General features: G+C 52.3%; 1 protein-coding gene across 3 annotated transcripts; it reads left to right on the top strand.

Moving 5' to 3' along the window:
- Nucleotides 1-3,419: 3,419 nt before the first annotated feature.
- HNF1A (HNF1 homeobox A) lies at nucleotides 3,420-24,279 on the top strand. 3 transcript variants are annotated; one of them, XM_041728755.1, is made up of 10 exons: nucleotides 3,420-4,012; nucleotides 10,737-10,936; nucleotides 16,147-16,333; nucleotides 16,786-17,027; nucleotides 18,058-18,209; nucleotides 18,351-18,552; nucleotides 19,188-19,379; nucleotides 20,567-20,688; nucleotides 20,779-20,923; nucleotides 22,853-24,279. In XM_041728755.1, exons 1-10 carry the CDS (start codon nucleotides 3,687-3,689, stop codon nucleotides 22,978-22,980), a joined length of 1,896 nt encoding a protein of 631 aa, XP_041584689.1. In that variant the 5' UTR covers nucleotides 3,420-3,686; the 3' UTR covers nucleotides 22,981-24,279. The 3 variants fall into 3 exon arrangements, with proteins under 3 accessions (XP_041584689.1, XP_041584688.1, XP_041584687.1); XM_041728754.1 differs by having other exon boundaries at nucleotides 20,779-20,962; XM_041728753.1 differs by having other exon boundaries at nucleotides 20,567-20,923.
- Nucleotides 24,280-24,625: the final 346 nt, after the last annotated feature.

The following is a 24,625-nucleotide window of genomic DNA, read 5'->3' as shown; positions in this document are numbered from 1 at the left end:
TGAATACAGTGGGGCCTGAGATGGGATTTAGGGTGGTAACTGAATTCCAAGAGAGCCCTGAAACTGGTTGAAAGGGCACCCCTCTTGCGCTGCCTCCTGTGGCCAAGGGAGACAGCCTTATGCCTTACCTGACTCTGGCTTTGCAAATCGTTGCTTGCCCAGTAGGAGAGAAGGGCGATAAAGCTCAGGGCTACCACTTACTGAGTATCTGCCGTGTCCGTGTCCCCGTTGCTCCTGGACTAGGCGGGCCGCTCTCCGGTGTGCACAGGTGCCCCAGACTTTAGAGGATTTTTAGGTGGTCCACAGCGACACCTGCCGGACACCGTGCAAACTGCTAGCTCAAGGTAGTTTCTCGTTTGAACGTTGGAACTTCGTTCCTTTGGAGGATGGGGAAACTCGCTAAAGCTGGGTTAGGGGCGGTTCCGATTTAAAGCAAGTATCCTGGGGCAGCCCGGGTGGCTCAGTGGTTTAGCGCCACCTTCAGCCCAGGGCCTGATCCTGGAGACCCAGAATCAAGCCCCATGTCAGGCTCCCTGCATGGAACCTGCTTCTCCCTCTGCCTGTGTCTCTGCCTCTCTCTCTCTTTGTGTGTCTCTCATGAATAAATAAATAAAATCTTAAAAAAAAAATAAAAGCAAGTATCCTACAGAAATTACTGTGGCACAGAAAATGAGGGCGGAAATGCCCAACATAATTCCAAGGGTCGAATTGCGAAGAGTCCAGCAAGTTCCCATTCCATTAGTATGTATTTAGGATTATTCCAGAAGGAACTAAAATAATATTTTTTCTTTCAACTTATGTGTATTTTTCAAGTGGCCTCTAAGTTTTTGGGACATAAATATTTAAGAGTTGTTTTGACCCAAATACTTACAAAACCAGTTAGGTTTTATTGGGGGGGGTGTGTTTATTTGTTTAGCACACGAGTGGGAGTAGGAGGTGCCCTGAAATAATTTCGGAGACACTGAGGGTGCCTTGAATCAAGAAAGTTTGGGATCCCTGCATCATGCTCTTTACCAAACGTTGTCTTAAGCAGCCCTAGGAGACATGCCTCTGTTTTAGACAGATGAGTCTAGAAAGGCTAACTCACGTGCCTGAGGCCCCCCCGGGGGTGGGGCTGGGGGTCGAATGTGGGAACAGTGAACATTCAAACGAGGTCTTGTGTCCTCTAGGATGCAAACAGTTTCTCCATTTAGATTTGTCTGCGGATTGTGGGGAAGGGCACCGCTTTCTGTTTGCGGAGAAGCGGGGTCATGTTCCTGATGCGTCCCTTCTTGTTCATCCCAGAGGGCCCTCTCCCCGGGTCCAGGGGGACCAGGACGGCAGCGTCGCGCCTGCTGGGGGCAGAAGCTCCGTGAGGCTCTGCACTTCCCCCTCCTCCCACCACCACCAAATCCTGATGGAGTCCCAGGCTCAAATCCTGATGGACCCCTGATGGAGTCCCAGGCTCAGCCACCAGGCTGCGGGAGGACTCAGCAGTCAGCACTCAGCGGCGCGGGCCAGGATCCAGGCACCGCCGGTGCCCTCCCTCCGGGTCCCTATTCTAGGTGAAAGTCAGCAGGGGGCAGCGGTGGGCAGCAGCAGCCGCGTGGCCGCAGGGAGGAAAGCACTGCGGGCAGGGGCGGTCCCACCTCCCCAAGGGGCCGCGGCCAGCGTCAGCGTCAGGCGCACAGGCAGGCTGTGGGCTCTGGGGGATGCTGAGCCAGTCGTTTAATGCCTCTGAGCCTCTGTCCTCCCACCCCTCGCCCTGCAGAGGGGAATGCAGGGCCTACTAGGTGGACTTCTGAGAATTTAATCCATCACTGAAGCTATACTTAGTGGAGCGCTCCGTATACATGGTCCTTGTGCAGTGAAATTTAGCCGCCTGTGCATCTTCAACAAATAATTATTGAGCACCTACTGTACCATCGAGGCAATGCTCTAAGCTCTGGGACTCTAGCAATGAGAAGACCGACGAAAAAGCCCTGCCTTCAGGGGCTTGCACTGTAGCAGAGGGACACAGAGCATAAATAATACACGGAACACCCAAGGCAACGCCAGAGCAGCACTGTCCCCAGGAAAGAGAACACGAGCCCCATATGTAACTTACATTTTTCCAGTAATACTGTTACAAAAGTAAAAAGAAACGGGTGAACTTCATTTTTCTAATTTTTAATTTAGAAGATTTTATTTTTTAAAAATTAAAAAAAAGATTTTTTTTTATTTATTTATTTTTTATTTTTATTTTATTTTTATTTTATTTTTATTTTTTTTAATTTTTTTTTAAAAAAAAGATTTTATTTATTCATGAGAATACACAAGAGGAGAGAGAGAGGCAGAGACACAGGCAGAGGGAGAAGCAGGCTCCATGCAGGGAGCCCGACGTGGGACTCGATCCCGGGTCTCCAGGATCACGCCCTGGGCTGCAGGCGGCGCTAAACCGCTGCGCCACTGGGGCTGCCCTGGATATTTCCTATAAATGGAATCACATGTGGCCTTTGGTGACTGGCTTCTTTCACTTTACATAGTACCTTCAGGGGGTCACTCACGCTGTAGCAAGTGTCTGCGTCTCGTTCCTTTTTATGGCCGAATAATACACAGTTGCATGGATACACCATATTTTACTTATCTGTTTGTCCATTGCTGGATATTTATGCTTCTTCCCCTTTTTGGTTATCATGAATGACGCTGCTGTGAACATTCACGGGTAAGCTTTTGCAAGGACATGTTTTTAATTCTTTGGGGGTTGGCATTAATTTTGATTTTTAATATATTGTAGAAAAAGGTTTTCTCGATGACTGAGTTTTTGGATGCCCCCTTAAACAATTTATACTTGAGGCAAGTGCCTGCCTGGCCTCCTCTGGTTCCCACCTTACAAGCCTTGTCCTTTGCTAGCAGTGTGGTTTTGGCCAAGCTGTTCAGCCTCTCAGAGTCTTGGTTTTCTGGTCTGTAAAACAGAGATGATCCCTATACCCACTCACAGCTATTAGGGGGCTACAATGAGGCAATGTCACATTTCCCAGACCAGCACACAGTCGACTTAAGTCAATGTGTCTTTCCTACAGGGAGGCCTGGTGTTGGGCCTGGAGAGGTGGGTCCCAACATGGCTGTGACCTAGCATTGACCTTGAAGAGAGCTGGCCCACCTGCCTCGAACCGCTTCTTGCTCCAGTTCCCAAGGGAAAGCTGCTCTTTTTTTTTTTTTTCCCTTCCCTCTCCTGCCTCATCCTGAGCTCCCCCGTCGAAGTCCTCGGGGCGGGACCCCAAGCTGTTACCAAAAGGCCTCCGTGGCCCCCCAACCCTTCCATCCCGGCTGCCCTGCACCCCCTCCCCCCTGCTCCCCCCCCCACTCCCGTTGAAGGCCTCGGCTCCCCCATCCCTCTGCACTGCCATGAGGCCTGCACTTTGCAGGGCTGAAGTCCAAAGTTCAGTCCTTTTGCTAAGCACACGGATAAATATGAACCTTGGAGAATTTCCCCAGCTCCAATGTAAACAGAGCGGGCAGGGGCCCTGATTCACTGGCCGGCTGGGGCCAGGGTTGGGGGTTGGGGGTGCCCACGGGGCTTGGTTAGTGGGGTTTGGGGGGGCAGTAGGTGCAAGGAGCCTGGTTTGTGGCTGCCTGCCGGTCCGCCAGCAGGTAGACAGCCCGCTGGGCGGGGGAGGCGGCCGGTTTGGTGGCCCCGGGCCGCGTGGCCCAGTGGTGGCAGAGCCATGGTTTCTAAACTGAGCCAGCTGCAGACGGAGCTCCTGGCGGCCCTGCTCCACTCGGGCCTGAGCAAAGAGGCACTGATCCAGGCGTTGGGTGAGCCGGGGCCCTACCTGCTGGCTGGAGATGGCCCCCTGGACAAGGGGGAGTCCTGCGGCGGCGGTCGGGGGGAGCTGGCCGAGCTGCCCAACGGGCTGGGGGAGGCGAGGGGCTCCGAGGACGAGACGGACGACGATGGGGAAGACTTCACACCGCCCATCCTCAAGGAGCTGGAGAACCTCAGCCCCGAGGAGGCGGCCCACCAGAAAGCCGTGGTGGAGACCTTGCTGCAGTAAGGACCCCTTCCCCATCCCCGGCATCCAAGGAGCCCAGGGACCCCCCCCCGCCCCCCCAGCTCCTGACTGGACCTTCCTCCGAGTCCAGCTTTCCACGAGCTCTAGATTTTAGCCTGGCTGCCGGAAAGGGCCACAGGGCCCGTCAGAGCTCCGGGCGTCCTTGCTCCCCGGTGGCGGGAGCCTACGAGCCCCTAACCAGGCCCTCTGCAAGGTCGGGAGTCCCCAGGAGCCAAGGCTTTCAGCCCAGAGCCAGGAAGCAAGCCCGTGGCCCAGGGGAGCTCTGAGATGGGGACAGAGCAGGCACGTCTGTAATTCATGTGCCTGGAGAACCGGAGGGTGGTGGCAATGGTCAGTCACCATGGCCCTTTCTACTCCCCCAACCCTCCCCTCCCTGCTAGGCATTCCAGTTGCAGGCTCTGGGGCCCGGAAGCACTGTTAGTGAGAGGGGGGCCGAGGCTGGGGTTTTAGGGGCTCCCTCAGCCACCCAGGGACTCAAGCACTAAGCTAGGAAAGCCCAGGTCTTACCTGAGGGAGATGGAGCCTAGGGGCAGGACCTGCTCCCCTTTCCTGCACAGCCTCAGCCCCTCCGCCTCACCGGCAGGCACCCTGAGAGGTCTCCCTGTTGTGCACCCCCATCCGCTGGCTGGTTCCCCAAGTCCCAGAGAACTGGGTGGGTCTGAGCCCGATGCCTCCCCTCTCCTCAGCAGAGCTGACCTGGTTACTAATTACCCATGAGCTTTATTATTTCTCTTTTGTTTTATAAATTTATAAACGGTAAAAGGCTCTGATAAGGCCTGTGATCATTAACTTGTAAAGATGGTGGCCTGGGGAGGCCTGGGCCAACCAACCCTCCTACCCAAAGGGGCGGGGGAAAGGGGTCTAGGGGCTGTGGGGACTGCCCTCCCCAAGGCTCCTAAGCTCCAATCCTAACAGCCAGGCCCCAAGCTGAGGTTTCAGGTGCATATGGTCGGATAATGTTGGGATGAACGCCGGATGACTAGTTAGCTAGGGATAACTGCTTCACAGCTGAGGAAACTGAGGCCCAGCGAGGGGAAGTAGCTTGACTAAGGCCACCCACTGGCGCTCCACAGCCGCTCTGCTTCGTGCTCTCAATTGCCGCGGCTGGGCAGTGGGAGAAAGAGTCCCAAACAGACTCTCTACGGGACCTTTTCTGTCCAAGGTCCTGATCCCAGCTTGGGGTGGGGGGAGCCCTCAGGGTCTGCCGGGCCTTGTGAGGGCCTGGGCAGGGGGCAAGGGAGCAGCCAGGGCCCCTTGACTTGGCAGGAAGAAGAGGGCAAAGGGCCCTGCTGCGCTGCAGGGGAGGGGCAAAGAGTCAGGCATTGCCAGACCCAGGGCGAGGGCGACAGGGGACAGGGTGGGGCCGGGCCAGACCTGCTCCGGGGCCCAGATAGCACTGGGGGCTTTCGGGTGGGAGTGGGGGCAGGGGGTGCCAAGGGCCTTTCTTACCTGGCTGGGTGGGGCCTCTTGATCAGCAGCCCCTTTGGTGGCATGGTGAGTAGGGGGGAGGCTTCATCCATAGCACCCGAGGGGGGAGCAGGGGTCAAAGTGCTCCCTGGGAGCCAGCAGAGACCTGGAAGCTGAGGGAGAGCGGGGAGCTGTGGAGGAAGAGGGAGGGTGTAGGGTGGGGGGGAGATGGAGAGGCCTGGAGAAGCAGAGGAGAGCAGAAGAGCCGGGAGGGCCGAGGGGCTCCCACCCAGCTGGGAGAAGGGGCTGGGGAGAGAGTGAGACACCCCAAGCTGCAGAGAAGGCTGGAGTGCTTCCCGCCTGACCCGATTGGGTTTTCTTTAATGCTAACAGCATGCTATTTACTTTCCATTTAAATTTGAGATGTTGCTATAAATTATCAACCAGCTCCTTGTTCCTGCGGAGTTTATAACTAACTACCTGGGTTACTTATTGTTCAGGTAACAAAAGGGATCTGAAAACGCCCCGAGGGAAAAAAGTGGGGCCTCTACCCTCAGGACCCAGGAGGGAGTGGGGTGGGCACCCCTGATGAAAGCCTGGACAGCAGGGGTGGAGGAGCTTAAGGCTGGAAAGGATGGTGCAGAGGCAGGGTTGCCAGTGGACGCCATTTGCCATTTCTCTGGAGAGGACGGTGTGTGGGAAGAGGCAGGGTGGGTCCTGCCCCCCACCCCGGGTACCTCGTGCCTGAGGCCACAGCAGGAGCCTGAGCTCTTCTCAGACCCCCACCCCCCCTTAGTTCACTGTGTGACCTTGGGCAAGTATCATCTCCTGCCTCATTTTCCCTAATTGGCCAGTGAATAAAATTCAAATTCCCTGTCCTGGTTCCCTGACCTCTTCTCAAGGGACCTCTGTGCCTCCCTCCCATCCCTCCAGTTACACTGACTTTGCTGATTCCCACCTCAGGGTCTTTGCATGTGCTGCTCTTTCTGCCTGGACACTTCTTTCTAGGTCTTCCCATGACCAATGCCCTCTCCTCCTTTTGCTCAAGGGTCATCTCCTCAGGGAGGCCCTCCCTCACTGCCCCCATCTAAAAGCAGGTCCCACCAGAGTCACTCTCTCTTTCACTACCTTCTGTTACTTTCTCTTGTCCCTTAACTTTACGTACGATTGTTTTTGTCTGGTTTCTAACTCCTGCCATGAAAATAGAAGCTGTTCAAAGACAAGATCTGTGGGGTCTTGTTCACCACTCGTACCCCCGATATGTAGCCCAGTGGCTAAAATACAGCATGAATGAATGAATGAGTGGCGAGGATTCCCTGAAGCCCTGGGGACATCTGCTGTTATGGCCAAGGGAGGAACCTGTACCCAGGGCTTCTTCCTGGGTGTCCTCTTGGGTCCTCCCTGTCCCTGAGCCGCCTGAACCTCAACCTGAGGGATGATGTCCTGGGTCCCCTCCATCAGGCAGCACCAGGTCTTTGAGACCCAGGAAGACAGTGGCCACGGTGGGACAATCTGATATCCCTGACTGAGGCCGACCTGCCCGGGCTCAAATCCCAACTCAGCCCGACCCTGACTCGGCAGGTGATTTCACGTCCCTGAGCCCTGTGCTCTCCGCAAGGCACGGATGACGATAGCACTTACCCACAGGGTCAACCAGCGTGCAGGCGCAGTGAACGGTTGCTAGGAGTAATAGTCCCATTTTACAGATAAGCAAACTAAGCCTCAGAGAGGCAAAGTGACATGCCCAAGGTAATTTATGAAGCAGTAAGGCCAGGACTTGGACCCAGGCCCCCCGAATCCCACGCTCTGCACAGCATCCTTGAGGTTGCACGCTGACCGCGCTGTCCTCATGTCTATTTCTCTTTTTATCCTCTCGTCATTCTGCTGTTAACCTCACGTCCACTCACATCCACGTGGTGCTCGAGAGCTCCCGACCACTTACAAATGCGTTAAACTTGTTTTCTCCTCCTGGCAACTTATGAAATTCTTTTGGCCGTGTATCACGGTTGGGGAAACTGAGGCACACAGAGGTTAAGCAGTTTCCCAAGGCCACCTGGATAGTGAGTGGCAGAGCCGGGATTTGACCCGAGCTGGGAAGCTTCTCTGAGCTCCCCCAACCTCCATGTGCTGAGAACTCCACTCCCCCTCCAGACTCGTGGCCCTTCCCACTGGTTTCCGAGCTCCATAGCCCTTGGACCCTCTGAAGTCCCAGGGGCCAGCGAGCCAAAGGCCCAAAGTCTTGAACTTCTGATTGATCCCTCCCAGAACCCATAAGAGGTGGGAGGAGGAGATGTGGGCAGATCTTCACGTCTCCTGGGCCTGCTTCCCTCTGCATCAGGGCTGGGAGGCCCATGACCACATCATCCCTGATGACGACGATGATGATGGTGACAAATTGTTGTACTTACTGAGCACTTACCATGTATCAAGCCTCGCTCCTCCCAGGGGCACTGTGAGGCAGGCGTGGGCTTATGGCACCATCCTGAGGAGGCATGCGGCATACACGCGGGAGGTGCTAGGGCACCATGGTGGGAGGTGAACCCAGGTTGGCTTGACCCTTAAACCCACTGGAGAGAAAGCAGGAGATACCTGGAGACGTGGCGCATTAGTTCTGGGTTGGGGAAACTGTCCTGGGAAGAGTCAGGTCCCTGGAGACTGGGGGTGAGTGAATGTGTGTGGTGGGGGAAAGAGACAGAGCGAACAACAGAGACACATGCAGAGACAGACAGAGAGAGAGAGAAGAGAGGCAGGTAGAGAGAAACTAAGAGATAGAGACACACACACATGGAGTCAAATGGGCAGTGACGGGACAGTACATCTTCAGTTGGAGCCAGGGAGGCCTGGCTGAGAGGAAGCCGAGCTCATTCTCCCCAGGGAAGGGAGAGGCGGGGGCAGGGGGGGGGGTGTTGCTCAGCCTGCAGCGGGGGGAGGAGGGAGGCCATCAGGCAGCCTGGCTCCAGAATCAGATAAACATGTTTGCCACGAAGCACAATGCTGGACTTTGTACTGCCCTTCCCTCCTGCCTCTGACTGGCACCCAGGGAGCCGGGGAGGGGTGGAGAAGGAGGATCCTAGGAGCCCCTGAATGCGGGGAGGAAGAAGAGCTTGGGGGATGTTCTGAGGGGTCCGGGCAAAGCGAAATATTCTGGAGTCCCGGCTGGGTCACTGGACCAGTGCTCACCTTTCTGAGGTTCAGTTTTTCCCATCTGCGAAATGGGCATACAAGTAGCACCGTACTTCGTAGGGTTATGGTAAGACTAACATGACCAGCCCTTAGCACGGTGCCTGGTTCACGGTAAATACTCAAGGAGCACGATCCTCCCATCTGTCATATGGACGCCGCTGGGGCTTGGCCTACCGGCTGCTGCCCAATGCAAGTGGGACCATCCCCGCCTCCCTCTCCTCCCCGCCCGTGGGAACTGCTGCTGATAAAAAGGAGGGAGTCATGGGGCCCAGCGCTGTGCCCTCACCCCTGAGAAGGGCATCGTCAAGGGGGCAAGGCCAGGCTGGCTCTTTGGGAAGGAGAGAAGGGGAGAAGGCAGTACGGGGTGAGCTTCAAAGTACTGGGGATTTGTTTGCTGTTTGTTTCCTTACAGTTGAGTTTTAAATGCTCTACATGCATGTATAGCATATTATATAACATTATATGTTGCATATTTTAAAGATTTTATTTATGTATTCATGAGAAAGAGAGAGAGAGAGAGAGGCAGAGACACAAGCAGAGGGAGAAGCAGGCTCCATGCAGGGAGCCCGATGTGGGACTCGATCCCTGGTCTCCAGGATCACGCCCTGGGCCGAAGGTGGTGCTAAACCCCTGGGCCACCGGGCTGCCTGCATATTTTAAAATTACAGGAAAGCAACAGCGGACAGTGTCCCTCTCTCCGTGTCCCCAGTACCCCATTCCCATCTTGAGACAATCAGTGTCGCTAGCCTCTTCTGGGTTCTGGTATTTCACGCAAATGGAAGCAAATATGTAGAAATCTTGGGCGCCACTTCAGATTTTACCCAAACAGCACAGCAGACCTACCAGATCGTTCTGCCTGGGTGCAGGCTGAGCTTCCTCAGTGCGTTTTAATGGTTGCATTGCCTGGAGGCACCGCACACAGTACCCTTCTGCTGGACACTTAGGTTGCTTCTGATATTTTGCTGTGGCAAGCAGCACGGTGATGAACTGCCTCTGACACATGCTCTTTGTCACACGTGCAAATGTTTGGGAGGTCCCGATCCTAGAAGCAGATTGCTCAAAGGGGTGAGAACCTCAGGCTTGGAGCCACACAGAGCTGGCATCAAGCCCCAGCTCTGCCTGTTTCGGCACTGTTGTACGGAGCTGCTTTCATCATATTTGTAATCAGGGCTCAGGAGAGGACCAGGGCAGGAGAGGAGGGTCGAGCCAGAACAGGAGACAGAGAGAGAGAATTCGTGTAGTGTAGGCAGTCAAGCCTGTCCCCCCGCCATTCCCCACAGGGAGCAGAGGACAGGAGTGTGATCGTAGATGGCTGCAGATCCCTTGAGTTTCTCCAGTGAGAGGCTCTCAGCCCACAGAATGAGATTCGGGCGCTCAAACACACATGTTTTTTGTATGAAGCCTCTGAAGACCAGCCCCATAACTCTGTCACCTGGACCTGGCTGCCCCTGTGCTGTAGGGAAACTGGCCAGGCCACAGCCTGGGGTTTAGTGCAGATTTTCAGGAGATGTCTTGACTCTAGGTGATTTTTACCCCATAGATTGACTTAAAATGGAATCCCTTCAGGTGGAATGGGACTGTTGGGCTGGCTTTGTGACCTTGGGCAAAAGATACAAGCACTCAGCATTAGTTAGAGAATCATGTTTCTCTCCTTGTTTTCAGACCCATTTTTTTCCCCAATAGATCTCCCTCACCCATCCATTCATACAGCCATGCCCCTATCCCCATATCCATCTACCCCTTCCATCCATCCATCTACTGTCTATTAATCCATCTATCCATTCATCTACCCACCCATCCACCCATCCACCATCCCATCTACCTACGCATCCACCCATCCACTCATTCATTCATGCATTCACCATGGACATACATTATGTCAAATCCATTTTGGGTGCTGAGAACCGTTCCTGCCCCCACAGTGTTTACAGGCTCTCCCAGTGGATAAGACATAGTCACAAATAACACTTCCAGGTAGGGTGAGGGGAGGATCCTTAAAGGAGGTACAAAGGTGAGGACAACCCCCACTCCCAGGGCTCACGGGCCCCCCAGCTGTGCCTGCACCACTCCCGCACCCCCCTTGCTGAGTAGGCTCTGTCTTTGTCCTCTTAGGGAGGACCCATGGCGCGTGGCCAAGATGGTCAAATCCTACCTGCAGCAGCACAACATCCCACAGCGGGAGGTAGTCGACACCACTGGCCTCAACCAGTCACACTTGTCCCAGCATCTCAACAAGGGCACCCCCATGAAGACACAGAAGCGAGCTGCCCTGTACACCTGGTATGTCCGCAAGCAGCGAGAGGTGGCCCAGCGTAAGTAAAGACCACAGCCCCGTCCTCCCTGGCAGGGCCCTGGACTCCCTGCAGCTCGGGGGTGGGGACTGACAGCTTCTCCACCACATTACCAGGACTGGGTGCTTGGGGGGAAGTCAGAGGGATTCAATGGGCACTTCTTACCTATTCTGTGCAAGGCACTCTGGGGAGGGGAGTAGGTTGGTCCTCGGTATTTGGAGGTGGATGAATTAGATCTCTGCCTTCTGGGAACTCTGCGTAGAGGGGAAGCCGAATAGATCATTATGATACAGCGAGACAAGTATTATAATATGACAGAAACAACAGTAACAGCTGGTGTTTGTGGAACATTCACCACGTGCCAGGCCCAGTGCACAGTAGTACTACATAAAGTATTTCAAAATACTGAGCCAGCAGAGGACCAGAGAGTAATCTGTTCTTCCACAGGGAGGCAGGGGCATCAGGAGGGACCACACAGAGGGAGAGCTTTCAGACTAAGTCTCAAAGTCTGAGTGGAGTTTTGGCCTATGGAGATGCAGGGAAGGGCATTTTGGGCAGAAGGAGTGGCCCAAGTAGAGGCTCAGCGGCAAGGGAGGGTTTTCTTACTGAGACTTCACACCCCACAAAATCCCAAGTGCACTTTCACATTTTTGAGCCTATGTGTAAAAAAAAAAATAATGTTTTTAAATTTCTTTTTAATTATCCAAGTTATTTTTTAAAAAGGTATCACAGGGGCACTTGGGTAGCTCAGTGGTTGAGCATCTGCTTTTGGCTCAAGTCATGATCCTGGGGTCCTGGGATCGAGTCCCACATCAGGCTCCCCACAGGAAGGCTGCTTCTCCCTCTGCCTGTCTCTTTGCCTCTCCCTCTCTGTGTCTCTCATGAATAAATAAATAAAATCTTAAAAAAAAAAGGTAACAAACTTAGTTTCAAAAAATAGGAGAAAATAGAGTTTACAATAAAAATCAGGTGTCCTCCTAAAGGACATTCCCAGTCTTATGTATCCTTCCAGAGATATTTTATGCATATACTAGCAATAAATAATATATATTTTTTCTCTGCTCTTTGAAGGGCTGCTAGCTATTCTGCTATTTGGAGGTATCATATTTGTTTAACTGGCTCCCTACCAAAGTACTTTTAGGGTTTTTCCAATGTGCTGTTATAACCAACTGCTTCAGGGAACATCCTTCTTTGTATATATTTGTGTTCTCACGAGACAGTGTCTATAGAGTAGTTCCTAGTAGTTCCTAGATGTGGAATTCTGGGTCAGAGAGTAGGTACTTTAAAATCTTTGCTAGATATTCCTGTAGTCCACTATGAAGACATGGTCACAATTTGCATGTTCAGTAATTAAAAAAATAAGCTTTTCTCCCCATGCTTCCTAAAGATTTATTAAAATATTAAAGTTCTCAAATTCACGTATTGGTTTGCACACTCATTAATATTCATTCATTTATTTACTTATTATTTATTTTTATAAGCTGGAAAGTTTTCTGGGTCTTTTTTTTTTCAAGTTGGAAAGTTTATTAAAGTGAAAAGTGGGTAGTCCCGGTGGCTCAGCGATTTAGTGCTGCCTTCAGCTCAGGGTGTGATCCTGGAGAACTGGGATCGAGTCCCACGTTGGGCTTCCTGCATGGAGCCTGCTTCTCCCTCTGCCTATGACTCTGCTTTTCTCTCTGTGTGTGTCTCTCATGAATAAATAAATCAAATCTTTTTTAAAAAATAAAGTGAAAAGTACACTATTGAGATATGAGAGCAGGTGAGCTTGAGAGAAAGAGCAAGCTACACCTCATTTAATATTCATTATTAATTAATTAATTTTATTATTTTTAATTTTTTAATTTTTAATTTTTTAAAATATATTTTTTAAAGACTTTATTTATTTATTCATAGAGACAGAGAGAGAGACAGAGAGAGGCAGAGACACAGAGGGAGAAGCAGGCTCCATGCAGGGAGCCCGGGTATCCAGGATCACGCCCTGGGGTGAAGACGGTGCTAAACCACTGAGCTACCCAGACTGCCCTAATTAATTAATTTTATTAATTTAATTTTATTTTATTTATTAATTAATTTTAGTATAATTTATTTATTTGACAGAGAGAGAGCACGAGCAGAGGGAGTGCAGGCAGAGGGAGAGGGAGAAGCAGGATCCCCATTGAGTAAGGAGCCTGACTCGGGGCTCAATCCTAGGACCCTGGGATCATGACCTGAGCCAAAGGCAGACACTTAACTGACTGAACCACCCAGGCGCTCCTAAATATATTTTTTAAAGATTTATTTATTTATTTGAGAGACAGAGTACAAGTGAGAGGGGTAGAGGGAGAGGGAGAGAGTCTGAAGCAGATTCCACACTGAGCGCAGAGCTGATGAGGAGCTGGATCTTAGGATCCTGAGATCATGACCTGAGCTGAAACCAAAGTTAGTCACTTAACTGACTATGCCACCTAGGGGCCCCTATTTATTATTTTTAAAAGTTTTTTTTTTTAATAGTCACAGAGAGAGAGGCAGAGACACAGGCAGAGGGAGAAGCAGGCTCCATGCACCGGGAGCCCGACGTGGGATTCGATCCCGGGTCTCCAGGATCGCGCCCTGGGCCAAAGGCAGGCGCTAAACCACTGCGCCACCCAGGGATCCCTTTTTAAAAGATTTTTAAAAAAGATTTTATTTATTTATTCATGAGAGAGAGGCACACACACACACACACACAGAGGCAGAGACACAGGCAGAGGGAGAAGCAGCTTCCACACAGGGAACCCGATGCAGGATTCGATCCTGGGGCTCCAGGATCACCATCTGAGCCAAAGGCAGATGCTCAACCACTGAGCCACCCAGGTGCCCCCCACCCCTTTTAGTATATGTGCAGCTGAAGCGAGCATGTGTCCCTAATTTTTTTTATGTGTCCCTAATTTTTAAAGATTTTATTTTTAAGTCATCTCCATACCCAATGAGGGGCTCCAACTCACAATCCTGAGATCAAGAATCACAAGCTCCACTGACTGAGGCAGCCAGGTGCTCCACCTCAGTTTATATCTGTTGAGCGTCTGCTACTTACCATTTTCTACTGAATGCAAAAAGCAACTTTTAAAAGCTGTGATGATTGTTTATATAATTTATTTTTTAAAACTATATTGGTAGGGGCACCTGGTTGGCTCAGTTGGTTAAGCAGCCAACTCTTGATTTTGGTTCAGGTAATGATCTCCAGGTCATGAGATTGAGCCCTGAGTTAGGCTCTGCGCTGGGCGTGGAACCTGCTTAATAACATTCTCTGTCTCTCCATCTGCCCTTCCCCAAACTATGATATTAGTATTATCAAGGGGCTGATTAAAACATTAAGTTAATTGGGGAGCCTGAGTGACTCAGTTGTTTAAGTGTCCAACTCCTGCTTGCAGCTCAGGTCCTGATCTCAGGGTCCTCATATGGAGCCCTGTGTCAGGCGTCATGCTTGGTGCAGAGTCTGCTTGAGATTCCCTCTACCTCTCCCCCTGCTTGTGCACCCTCTCTCCTTCTCTAAGATACATAAATGAATAAAATCTTAAAAAAAAAAAAACCCCAAACTTCATTTAGGTTAATTAATATTTACTGAGAAGCCACCATGGTGAAGTGTTAATATTTTCTTACAAAGATGATCATGGGGCAGCCCGGGTGGCTCAGCGGTTTAGTGCCACCTTCAGCCCAGGGTGTGATCCTGGAGACCTCTGCCTGTGTCTCTGCCTCTCTCCCTGTATTTCTCATGAATAAATAAAAAAATAAAATCTTTAACAACAACAATAAAAGATCACCATGGATTGCTTATTCGTGCAGAAATAGCGACACATACGGAGGCCTGAGGAGACGATGTCTCCACCACCTGTACCTGCCAAAGGAATCCTTTGGGTCTCAGGTGGCTGGGACTGTGTATGACATACTTTGAAGGCACTCTCACTAAAGTGTTTTTAGAAAACTGGCATGGCTTTAATTTATGCTTCTTAGCAGGTAAAACTTAACACGTAACAAACTCTTCATTTTAGAGTAAGTGTAGACTTTCAGAGCTTCCAGGCAGATAGTACAGAGAAATCCAGTTTATCCCAGACCCAGTTCTTCCTATTATTAACATGAGTATGGGACATTTGTCACGATCAACAAACCAACACTGTCACACAATCAGTCAGTCCATACTTTATTATTCAGATTTCCTCTGAATATTCTTCTGTTTTCCCCTAATGTCCTTTTTTCTGGTCCAGGATCCCATCCAGTTGTGGACATATTACATTTCATAGTCATGTTGCCTTTGGTTTCTCTGGCTTGTGACAGTTCCTCAGATTCCTTCCTTGGTTTTGGTAGCCTTGACAGTATAATTTTTTTTAAGCTGAAATGTTTTAGTTTTCTGGGCCAAGTCACAGTGTCTGGTACTCCAGATCTTGGTCCGGCCTCCTGCCAGGCGAAATGGCCAACCGAGTCAGTGTGAGTGGGCACCCGAACCTCTGCTGCTGAGGATGTTGGAATCTGATGTCAAGCAGGCTTCTAGGGGCTTCTAGGGTTGGCTTTTGGTGAGTCTAATCCCACCTCTCCCCAGAGCACTGACGCTGGCTTCTGCCTGTTGCCACTCAGATGATGAAGGCACTGCTTCTGCATTATCCCTGACTCATCCTTCCTGCCTCCCTTCCCCCCAAAAATGTCTTTCCATTTATCTGTTCTAGTCTCTTGATTGCTTGCTCAGAGATCATCGAATGGTTTCCATTAAAGTGGAACCACCTGACAAGGGCTGATTGGGTCTCTCCTCTCCTGGCTAATCCTTGTATTTTAACTATGATTTATAGGTCCAAAAAGTTTAAAATAGTTCTGCATGTACTCAGGAGATGTGGCTTGGTTCTACTGTGCAGCCCTGGAAAGATATTTGGCCTCTCAAAGCCTTAGCTCTTCATCTGTAAAATAAGATAGCAAACGTGTTAAGTCTAAACAAATGCTAATACTTTCCTGGAGCCTTGTATTGAGAAGGAGTATGAGCTTGTATCTTGGGGCAGTAGAAAACTGTGCAGGAGTTGATTAGCAATGTCTGCCTGGGACACAGGTTAAGACAGTGGTGGTATTTGTGCTGTGTGTCATCACTGGATTAGAGGATTTCTAAGTTCTAGCCATAAGCTTCTTTGGCTCAACACCCTGAAAATGAGAAAGAATCAGGTGCATGGTCAGATGAACTGAAGTGGGGAGGTGGGAGTGACCAGCATCCTCCTCATGGCTCTCTGTGCCTACAGAGTTCACCCACGCAGGGCAAGGTGGGCTGATTGAAGAGCCCACAGGTGATGAGCTGCCAACCAAGAAGGGGCGGAGGAATCGTTTCAAGTGGGGCCCAGCCTCCCAGCAGATCCTGTTCCAGGCCTATGAGAGGCAGAAGAACCCCAGCAAGGAGGAGCGAGAGGCATTGGTGGAGGAGTGCAATAGGTAGAACGGTTGGTGGGTTAGCAGGGCTGGTTTGGTCTGGGCTGGGGCAAGGCTGGGGAAAGGTGGCTCAGAGTTCTGAGGGAGGCTCCGCAGTCCTTGAGAGCTCCTGCTGTTGGCCCAGGGGCACTGAAATCCTGCTCAGTGTCTGGAACCTAGTCCCATTCCTAGTATCCACTCCTCACCTGCCCAAGCAATCCTTGAGTGGCTGCTCATCTCTGTTCCCCCTCATTACTACCCTTTGGCTATTTTGCTCACTCTATGAATGGAGAGACTAAAAGAGGCTCAGACGCTTGTTCAAGGTCACCCAGCATAACTGGGATTGGAACCCAGATCTGCTGGCTTTAAACCCTAAGGTAGAAGCCTACTTCTCAGAACTCTCTCCCCTACCTCCAGCCCCAGGAGAGGGTTCCTCCGAGCCTGGCCTGGAGGCTCATGAGTGGCCGTTTCTGCAGGGCGGAATGCATCCAGAGGGGGGTGTCACCATCACAGGCACAGGGGCTGGGCTCCAACCTTGTCACAGAGGTGCGTGTCTACAACTGGTTTGCCAATCGCCGCAAGGAAGAAGCCTTTCGTCATAAGCTGGCCATGGACACATACAGCGGGCCACCACCTGGGCCAGGCCCGGGCCCCACACTGCCTGCCCACAGCTCTCCGGGCTTGCCCCCACCTGCCCTCTCCCCTAGTAAGGTCCACGGTGAGTGCTGTGGTGGGGGGATGGTTGAAATAGTGGGTAGAGGGGACAAGAGGGTAGGCTGGGGAGCTGGGGAGCATCACTCCAGCAGCAGTAACCACCCAAACCTCTTAGCATTACAGCTTGGTTCCTTATTACTCCCCTCCACTCGTTACACCCCTCTGTCCATTCCTTTCATCTCCACCGCAGCAACCACTCCGTGACCTTCCAACCAATCCAGCCTAACTTGACTCAGGTCACGTCCACTCAAGTCACTCATTTAAGAGCAACTCAATTCAATTCCTTTCAGTTCAATTCAATTCAATTCAATTCGATTCAATTCCATTCTGTTTACCTCATTACAATCCAATAGAGTTGCTTTAAATTCCACTCAGTTCAACTAAACATAACCCAAGGAAATTACTTTCATTTTGTATGACTCAGTTCAATCCAATCCAATCCAATCCAATTCAATCTGATTCAATTCAATTCAATTCAGTTCGATTCAATCCAATCCAATCCAATCCATTCCAATCCAATCCAATCCATTTCGATTCCATCTGATCTGATCCGATTCGATTCAATTCAATTCAATCCAAATCAATTCAATCCGATTCAATCCAATTCGATTTGGTTCCATTCAGTTCAACTCCATCATGCTCAATCTAGTTCAATTAATTTCGGTTTCAATTCGACTAGATTTCATTTTGTTTGACTAATTCCCATTGTTTCTATTCAACTCTGTTCTCTGTAGTTTCATTTCAACAACTTCAGTTCACTTTGACCCAGACGTCTTTCATTGCACACCTATCGCCTACCACATGTAGCACTGGCCAGTGGGGGCCATGGAGCTAACAAAATGCAGGTCTTGCCTTCAAGGCGTCAGAAGCAGCCAGCCCAGGACCAGGCAGGAGGATGCTCAAGTGGTTTGCTGGCTGCACGTGGAAAGCTGGGGCAAGTGGTCTAAGCAAACTGATGCGGTCTGGAGTGATGGGAGGCACAGAGGGCAGAGAAGTGGGGGGGTTGCTGAGGCTGGACGCTGCTCTCATTCCAGGTGTGCGCTATGGACAGCAAGCAACTAGCGAGGGGGCGGAAGTGCCTTCGAGCAGCGGTGGTCCCCTGGTGACGGTGTCTGCGCCCCTGCACCAAGTGTCCCCCACAGGCCTGGAGCCCAGTCACAGTCTGCTGAGCACCGAAGCCAAGCTGGTGAGTGTCCCCACACCCCGCAGGCAGGGAAGACCCTTCCAACCTGACCTTCCACCTTCCCTTGGCTGGGAGATCCTGGAGTGGTCCCCAGGGAGACAGTGTGGGACCCCCACCCACACTCAGCTTGGTTTCCCCTCCAAGGTCTCAGCGACTGGCGGCCCCTTGCCCCCTGTTAGCACCCTGACAGCACTGCACAGCTTGGAGCAGACCTCCCCAGGCCTCAACCAACAGCCCCAGAATCTCATCATGGCCTCACTTCCCGGGGTCATGGCCATTGGGCCTGGTGAGCCTGCCTCCCTGGGCCCCACGTTCACCAACACGGGTGCCTCCACCCTGGTCATTGGTAAGTTGGTGGGCATGGGGGGACACCTGGGTGGGAGGGCTCATGAGGCTTCCACAGAATCCAGAAGCTGGAGGAGCCACTGGGACTCATTCATTCACTCATTTATTCATATACTTATTGAGTGCTTGCACTGTGCCAGGCACTATGCTACATCAGCGATACACAAGTGAACCAAACACACCAAAATCTCAATGACTCAAGTGGGGAGGTAGACAGAAAACATAATACAGACATTAGATAATATCTTGGAAAGCAAAATGTCTATGGGAAAACCAAGTGGGGAAAGAGGGAGTCAAAATTTTGTAGATTATACGGTTTTTTGTTTTACCTTTTTAAGCCCAAGAAGACTTTATTTGGGGGTACCATTATGCAGAGGCTGAATATATAAGACAGGGAGCTGCTGGGAGAGGAGCCCAGAGTTAAGCTGCAGGGCCTTTGCACTACTGTGGAACCCCAGGGCCATGGGATCCTAGTTTGACAGCCCCTGCCCATATGATGTGTTAGAGGCTCAGAGTGGTGGAGTGACTTGCCAAGACCACATAAGTTAGTGACAGGTCCTAGTGCAAAGGGGTCTCCTGGTTCCCTGTCCCCTTCCCAACAGGAGGCCTGGCTGACTCCTGTTCCTCCCTCTCCAGGCCTGGCCTCCACTCAGGCCCAGAGCGTGCCAGTCATCAACAGCATGGGCAGCAGCCTGACCACCCTGCAGCCAGTCCAGTTCTCCCAGCCGCTGCACCCTTCCTACCAGCAGCCACTCATGTCTCCCATGCAGAGCCATGTGGCCCAGAGCCCCTTCATGGCCACCATGGCCCAGATTCAGAGCCCCCATGGTGAGTACTCCTAGCCTCATGCTGGGGGAGTGAGTGGGAGGGGCTGGGGGTCTGCGGGCATGGGGGGAGGGGAGGTTGGGGGGAGATAGGGAAGCTTAGCAGCTCTCGTGGTCTGTGTGTGTGTGTGTGCATGCGTGCAGGGCACATATGTGAGCACCTCTGTGCTGACGGGGTCTGCAGGGGCTCAGACTCATATCTGTGGGCGAGAACATGTTCCAGCCTGTGAATGTGTGTGGTCGTGCACCCACATGAGTTTCCGTGAGTGGAGGTGCAAGTGGATGTTCATCGGTGTTTGCAGGTGCACAAGCCATGTGTGGGAGGACAGGTCATAGTCCTTTCTCTGAAACGCACGGGGCCACGTGTGTCTCAGAAGTCCCACTTCTCAGAATTTAGAAAGGTGGTAGGGTGTATCCACCATATAATCTATCACACTCCGCACAGGGTTGGGGCAGCATCTTGTCATCAAAGCCCTGGGATTTCTGTGGCTGAAGGTAGAATGCCACGAGGTGGGTTAATAAAGACTTTGCGTAACTTCACATCAGGGTCGGGTCAGAGTTTGCCACCAAATGAGCTCTAGTGCTACTGAGTTTACGAAAATCTGTTGGTTTTCAGACCTTTCTGGATCTTGGCATTGAGAGTAAGGGACTGTGGACCTGTCTGTCTGTGTGGGTTTGGTTGAGTGTCTGTACTTCCGTGTGTATGGTTTTATCACTGTGAGAATATGTGGTTTATGTACTTTTCTCCTGGTGCCTGAGTGCATTTTGGAGGGTCTGGGCTGTAGGTGAAACTTTGGGTTACATTTTGGAGAGGTGTCCTGGGGGTGGAGCTATGCTGTCCTCTGCTCTGTGCACCCTCTAATGGGGGTTGCCAGCCTTTCCCTCCATGGCCTGTACTTAGTACAATAGCACCGTGCCTCCCAGCGCCCGTCATACCTGTGGTCCCCAGGTGGTGGGTGTGGGTTCCTGGGCCTCCACCAAGCCAGCCTGAGCAGGGTCTTGTAGTTGGGGAGAGGATCTAACCCCTCTATCTGGAGCTCCCAGTTTTGGAAATCTGTCCTGAGTCCCTAACCACTGCTCCACTGCCCCACCTCCCCCAGAGCACCCAGCTTTGAGGCCTTCTTGGGAGGGGTCCAGCCTGGCCCAGGATGTCATGTCTTTATATCCCTCTCTCTCCTCCCTCGTGGCCAGCCCTCTACAGCCACAAGCCCGAGGTGGCCCAGTACACCCACACGGGCCTGCTTCCGCAGACCATGCTCATCACCGACACTACCAACCTGAGTGCCCTGGCCAGCCTCACGCCCACCAAGCAGGTAAGGAAGGCCCAGACCACCCCCCTCTTGATCAGGCCCCTCTGCAAAGTGCTCCCATGGGGAACTCAGGAGGCTGCTCTGTCCCCCCAGGTCTTCACCTCAGACACCGAGGCCTCCAGTGAGTCCGGGCTTCATACGCCGGCATCTCAGACCACCACCATCCACATCCCCAGCCAGGATCCTGTTGGCATCCAGCACCTGCAGCCTGCCCACCGGCTCAGCGCCAGCCCCACCGGTGAGCAGCCTTTCCCTGCTCCCTCAGCTGGGGAGGAAGGTGTGTGCCACAAGCAGGAGGGCACCCTGTGCTCCCCTAAAGTCAGCCAAGAGGGGTACGAAACCACAGGAAAATGGGCTTATCTTACAGGAATGTCTCGTTGACTCTGTTGAGGAAAAAGATTAATTGAAAGAGGCAGAGGGTACTGATGAGGAGTATATGGGGCTGCCCGTGGGGCCAGAAGCGGCGCACAGGCGTGTTGGTGTGGCTCAGGGCTTAGCCCTGTTTGAGTATGTTGTCCACATTTAAAAGTTAGCTTTCAAAAGAAATCATGGTTTCTGGCTTTTCTTGGAAATTTGGAGACTCCTGTTCCCATGTAGTGACAACAGAGTGTGGGCTCTCCGGGTCACCACATCCCACTTGACCCATTCGGTTCAAGTCCCTGATGCCCTGCATCTGCAATGACGAAGAGCAGGCCCCTGGAAGTCAGGCTGCTGGGCTCTGAGGCCGCAGGCGATCACTTGCTAAGTGCATGACTTTAGGCCACTACTCCGCTCCCCACTGCCCCCCCCCCCCCCCAGCCTCAGCTTCCTTCCTCCAGTGCTAGTGGCTGCAGTGAGTTACTGAGGGATCCATGGGCCAGGCTCCATGCTTCATCCATGGGGCACGTGTCATTGTCCCCATTTTACAAATGAGAATTTGCACACTCAGGAGGTAAGGGACTTGACCTTGCCTCTGACAGTGACCAGGTGGCAGGGCCAGGACTTGAACCCAGGTCCAAATTCAGAGCCCATTCTTTTAGCCACTGGAGTCAGCCAGGGTTCTGTTTGAGACACAAGCCAACAGGAATACAGTGTTGACCCTTGAATAACACGGGTTTTGAACAGCCTGGGTCCACTTGTATGCTGATTTTTTTTTGTAGAGCACAGGACTGTTAAAAGTACTTTCGTTTCCTTAGGATGTTCTTTTTTTTTTTCTTAAAGATTTTATTTATTTATTCATGAGAGACACACAGAGAGGCAGAGACACAGGCAGAGGTAAAAGCAGGCTCCCTTTGGGGAGCCTGATGTGGGACTTGATCCCAGGACCCTGGGATCACGACCTGAGCCAAAGGCAGATGCTCAACCACTGAGCCACCCAGGCGCCTCTCCTTAGGATGTTCTTATTAACATTTCTCTAGCTTACTTTGTTGTAAGAATACCACGTATAATACCTAGAACACGCAAAATATGTGCGGACTGTATATGTCACTGGTACAGCTTCTGGCTAATAGTAGGCTATTAGTAGTTAAGTTTTTGGGGAGTCAAAAGTAATATGCAGATTTTTGACTGTGCAGGGGGTCAGTGCCCCCAACCCCCACACTGTTAAAGGGCCAACTGTATATACACAAATATATGTAAGAAACTGGCTCATGTGCCTGTGGGCTGGCAAGTCTGAAAGCTGTAGGGCAGACCAGCAGGCTGGCAACAGAGGTAGGATTCCTTTTTCTCTAGGGAACCACAGCTTTTGTTCCTAAAGCCTTCAAATGATTAGATGAGACTCCCTCATGTCTTCAAGAGAAATCTCTCACTGTTTCCAGCCAACTGATTATAGGTGTTAACCACATCTACAAAATACCTCCACTGTGACACTTAAATGTTTGGTTCAATGCCTGTACTATAGCCTAGCAACGCTGACGCATAAAACTAACCACACCATCTCACCAGGGCTTCTCAAATGTTTCCACTAAAATGTTCTGAGGAGGCCACTCACTGTGCCGCCCCAGAGCCTGGCTGGGGGCGTTGATGAGACCCAAGCATGAGGTTTGGTTTTGGAGTTCTGGTTATCTGCTGCAGTTCAGGGGATGGCAAGGCCTCGTGTCCTCGGTGCCAAGAACCCCTTGGGATGGGTGGGCGAGGTGGGGTCAGGAAGGGCTTGGCCGGCAGCCAGCTGTCTCACTCGCCCCTGCAGTGTCCTCCAGCAGCCTTGTGTTGTACCAGAGCTCCGACTCCAACAACGGCCACAGCCACCTGTTGCCATCCAACCACAGCGTCATCGAGACCTTCATTTCCACGCAGATGGCTTCATCCTCCCAGTAACCATGGCAACGCCTCCCAGGGGCTGGGCCCTGCCTGGAGCCTGCCTGGCCTACTTGGGGGGTGACTGGGACATCTGAGCCTGTGACACTTTCACTGCCACTGGAGTGCAGCCTGAAAACTGTGCCTTGGTTCCCAGCCTGCTCTGTCAGCGTCAGAAAGAGTTCCAAGGCTCCACGACCTCAGGAGGGCTGCTTCACTGCCCAAGAGGGGACTGTGGAGAGCTGGGAAGCAGAGCAAGACACAGGAGGGACTGTTCCTGGTGCTCAGGGTCAATCTTGTCATTTGGAACACAAGGGCCGGCCTTTGGACTTGGGGACCCTGGTGTCCCTGGTGCCCCCAGCGCATGCCTGTGGAGAGCCCCAGAACCCCCAAGGGCACTCTGGCAGTTGCACTTCTCAAGACATGAGGCTGTGGAGCTGTGACTCACTGAGCTCCAAGAGGCCCAGGATCAACACAGCCCCATCCTGTCACCTGTGTCCCGATCAGGCCCCTCCACCCTGCTCCCCTTCTAGCTATAGTCCCACACGCCTGTTTGTACCTACCCTGCCCCCAATCGCATGAACATTCCCCAAGTGGTTCCTCTGTGCTGGGGCCTGGGGCTTGGATGCAACCCCCTGGGAGAGCTCAAGCTAGCAGCAAAAAGCATGCAGGGCTCTCCAGCTTTTCTCGTGCTGAGCCATCCCTCTCTGCAGCCTCTTGGCCGTCCGTTCTCCTGGGTATCACACCTTCTAATGCCAGTCTGGCATCTTGCCTCTGCGGGAAAGACCCCCTCCGGGCTAGGAAATCATCCCTGCCCCATGGGAGCCTTGTGACTGCGCCTGGTGCTGTCAGGATTCTGAGCAACAGCTCCTCTGGCCTGTGGGGCCCTGCAGCCCCTCCCTGGTTTGGGGAAGAAGTTGCTGAGCTTGGAAGTCACCAAGGCCTGAGCAGGTGGCAGATCCGAGGGGCCCAGAGAAAGAAGGGAAAGGAACCAGTGGAGAGAAGCCACTTGCATGGACAGGATTGTCACCGGGCTGGCTGAGGGATGGGGAGAGGTCCAGGCAGTTCCCAGCCACACCCAGGCCCCTGAGGTCCCGAGTGCCACCAAGAGAGACAAGCCAGCTGTGTAAACCTGGGGCTCCGTGACCTCCTCTTCCTGGGGCTGCTGCAAGATAACCTGGCTTGCAGACTGCTCCCATCCTGGGACTGAGGAAGGGGCCAGGAAGAACCAGCGCCCCCTGAAGCTTGCAGCCAGCTAAGGGCAAACCTGTACATTTATTTAACTTTTAGTAAAGGAAAGGAGGAACGGAAGAGTGGAAATGAGTAGTGGAAACTTCTTGCTTGTCCACACACTGCCCAGGTGGGGCTGGGCAGGCAGAGGGAGGCGGGGGTGGGGGGGTGGGGGGTGGGAGAGGGTGGGGGAGGGTGGGGGCTGGGGCCTGAGGAGAGATGGCTCAGCGCACAGACTCTCAGGTCCCACCTCTGTCTTTGTTACTCGGCTGAACTCCGGAGGCAAGGCCACGAAGCCAGAATTTCCCCTTAACTCTGAGCTGCTCCTCTTTCCTGCAGAACACTCCTGGTGTGTAAAACCCCATCCACAAGTGCTGCGATACTTTCCAGTCTTGAGGCTGGGTGCGGGAACACCCACCAGGCTGCAGGCAGCAGG

This window comes from Vulpes lagopus, chromosome 14, assembly GCF_018345385.1.
Source record: "Vulpes lagopus strain Blue_001 chromosome 14, ASM1834538v1, whole genome shotgun sequence".
NCBI classification, from domain to species: Eukaryota; Metazoa; Chordata; class Mammalia; order Carnivora; family Canidae; genus Vulpes; species Vulpes lagopus.
Note: the sequence above shows the minus strand (reverse complement) of the source record. Positions and strands in the feature narration are given on the sequence as shown.

Coding starts and splice junctions, on each gene's coding strand:
- HNF1A (XM_041728753.1), top strand. CDS start 3,687: ATGGTTTCTAAACTGAGCCAGCTGCAGACGGAGCTCCTGGCGGCCCTG. Junction 16,334..16,785: donor TTGGTGGAGGAGTGCAATAG/GTAGAACGGTTG, acceptor CCGTTTCTGCAG/GGCGGAATGCATCCAGAGGG. Junction 17,028..18,057: donor CTCCCCTAGTAAGGTCCACG/GTGAGTGCTGTG, acceptor CTCTCATTCCAG/GTGTGCGCTATGGACAGCAA.